Here is a 2,839-nt window from a genome sequence, read left to right as displayed (position 1 = left end):
GTGTAGAGGATTTGTCATATAGCAATCTGGTTATTTAGTCGTTAGTGAGGAAAACTACTCAAGAGCCTGGTAGTCAATTATCTTACACTAGTTTTTGGTTGTCTGTCATGTATTGGTGTACTGAAATTGTCATGTCATTGAAATTAAGAAGCAGAATATGCAATTATGATGCTATTTCTCTCACTATGTCAGATATTTGTTACGCTGTGTCACTTATGGGATCATCCTAAGTACATGCACGTTACACCAGTAAAAACAACATGTCGCAGCACTGCTACTGTTCTCTAGGTAAAGAGACAAAATTCACTTAAGAGTGTGATCTGTGGTGTTATGAAGGCAGAATCTCACCAAGTCTTACAGCAAACTAGAGTAAACTACATTCTGACTTCACACCTTCAAAAGAGCTCATTCCTTCCTGGAAGATGGAGAGAGATGATCATAAAAATTCTAAATAAAACCAGGACAAATAGGGTGAGATAGTCATTTAAACTAATACTTGCAAAATGACACTACTATGGAATAGGTTCTTTTTTTCCATCTGTTCAAAGGATTTTGACTTCAAAAGTGATTTCCTGTGTAATGTTAAAGTGTATGAGTTTGACATAGGTTAAATGTTTGACTTGAGGCTTGATAATTTTGACTTGGATGTCTAATTATTAGGCCTGCGCATCGAAATAAATAGTTCTCAGTTATGCTGATATATTTTCAACTGAGCTTTAAAGGAAGGAGTTGTGATACAGAGGAGCTGGGGTGACGCTGAGGCTTTTATTGTGAAGGGCTCCGATCGGAAATGTAGATGCTGCTGCTGCAGAAGAAGCTCCGGAAAAGCAAGAGTCGCTGCAAGTAAAAGTTTGAGCAGCACAATTAAGTCAGTCCAGCTGAAGAGGACCCTGGGGCTGTTTTCAAGGCTGGCTGTTCACAAGATGGCTCCAACTAACGCCTTCAATCAGTTCTCTTCACAAGCCGGTAAATACACACGCGTCTGTTAACAGTTAGCTTTTAGCTAAACTCGGTGTAGCTGCTGCTGTCCAGTTGTCCACTTCAACAGCACGTGTGTGTCTGTGTGTGTGTTAGAGAGTATTAGCTAACCAGTCATATCGTACGTGACCGGGTTTGACAGGGCATTTTGCATATTTAGCAATGAAACAACACATATTTCTACCAATGAACAATGTGACAGTGATTGTGGAATTTGAACGTGTCAGAAGTGACCAGTGTGAGATCTTCAAACTCCTTATCAGCAACCAGCGACTCTGACTGAGAGTCAGATTAGCATTTGTAGTCTGATAATAGCAGACAGAGCCAGTTCACTCTGACTTGCATTTTACATGGTGCTCAGTCATGTTTGAACTTACAGTTTTGCTCTGTCTTCACCTTGAAATGATCACAACCCAGTCAACGACCAGTAACACTTGTCTAAAGACTTTACAAAAGCAGAAGGTTTCTCTGACAAGTTCATTCATTTTGAGAACATTTTGTTGTAAAAGAGGGCTGCAGCTAACAATGATTTTAATAAGGCTGTCTGTCTATATTTTGATGAATCCTCATGTGGAGCTTTATGTTGTAAGTGTACATGTTTTAACTTGTGTAAGAATGTGAGGTCAGCCAGTTCAAATCTATTAGAGATGCTTCAAACCCAGCAATTACCTGTTTATGGCTATTACTGATACGATAACTGGTTATATTAATTTAGAAAATGCAAAAATGTGAAAAAGAAAACACCGATATATAGAGAGCCTTTGGGAACAATACTGTAAAGAATGCATTGATTTCTTGTAAACCTTTTATCAGAGCAACAACAGCAGCTGTGATTGTTTTACGTACTTGGCCACTCGCCACCAATATATGATGCATCCCTGAAATCTGTACGGCAACAGTTGTTGATAAAATCTTTTCTAGCAGTCAGACAGCAGCAGGACTGATGTGTGCGTTCCAATACAGTATATCCTGACCAATCAGCTCGGTGAACACATCAGGTGATATCAGCTTATCACAAACAGCAGTTTGACCTCTATTCTCATCACATGTAGTGTGAAGGCCGTAGTAATACTTTGAAGTCCGGTGCAGTTGTCTATGCTGTGGCAAAGCTATAATGACTATTCTGCTGCTGTAACACTTAAAATTTCCCCGCTGCGGGATCAATAAAGGTTTATTCAGTGAATTCTCTTAACTTTTATCCATCATTCACTCTGAATATATGATAATTTTAATAATTGGTGATTTTAATCTGTACATAGACAACAGCTCGGATCCAGTGTCCAGAGATTTTTTATACCTTTTAAACTGTATGGATTTTAAACAGCATGTCACACAGCCGACTCACAACAGTGGACACACCCTGGACCTGGTTATAACCCATGGCCTGTCCATTGGTGTGTCGTGTGTTGTGGGCCTGGCTGTGTCTGACCACGACTGTGTGTTTTTTAACATCACCAGTTTTAACCAGCAGGAGACCCCAGTGAGAACGGTCAGGTAAACGCGACCTAACTTCTGAAGTGGCTGCAAATTTTATTGAGATTTTACAGAGCACTCCTGCTGAAATTTTACCTGCACCCTGTGATTTTATCGTTGATCGTTTCCTCTTCTTCGCCATTGATATTTTGACAGGCACTAATTTTAATAAAGCTTTTAAGACACCAACGGACGCTCTTTGTGAGAACTTTGCAGTTCTCCACTTCAGAACCAAAATCAAGGACATCAGATCCAGCCTTTTATCCCAACAAGTTTTACCTGTCAACACACCTGGACTGTTGTCCTTGGCTGAGGAAACACTGGAGAGTTTTGCCCTGGTTGATGCAAGGACACTTGGTCGAGTTTTCTCCCAAGTAAACCCAACAAC

The 2,839-nt window shown here is 40.1% G+C and overlaps 1 protein-coding gene and 1 long non-coding RNA gene across 2 annotated transcripts in view; one reads left to right on the top strand and one right to left on the bottom strand.

Annotated features, from left to right (window-relative positions):
- Nucleotides 1-807: 807 nt before the first annotated feature.
- Nucleotides 808-2,839, top strand: part of mtr (5-methyltetrahydrofolate-homocysteine methyltransferase) — a 41,163-nt gene continuing 39,131 nt past the window's right edge. The window contains exon 1 of the mRNA XM_008297198.1: nt 808-966. Within this exon, the coding sequence (XP_008295420.1) occupies nt 924-966 (43 nt within the window). The 5' untranslated portion in view covers nt 808-923. The remainder of the gene's footprint in view (nt 967-2,839) is intronic.
- Nucleotides 2,482-2,839, bottom strand: part of LOC103368740 (uncharacterized) — a 21,746-nt gene continuing 21,388 nt past the window's right edge. The window contains exon 4 of the long non-coding RNA XR_520798.1: nt 2,482-2,579. This is a non-coding gene — a long non-coding RNA (uncharacterized LOC103368740). The remainder of the gene's footprint in view (nt 2,580-2,839) is intronic.

Source organism: Stegastes partitus, unplaced genomic scaffold, assembly GCF_000690725.1.
Source record: "Stegastes partitus isolate 25-593 unplaced genomic scaffold, Stegastes_partitus-1.0.2 Scaffold1197, whole genome shotgun sequence".
Taxonomy (NCBI): domain Eukaryota; kingdom Metazoa; phylum Chordata; class Actinopteri; family Pomacentridae; genus Stegastes; species Stegastes partitus.
The sequence above is the reverse complement of the archived record's forward strand: the minus strand, read 5'-3'. Positions and strand labels throughout refer to the sequence as shown.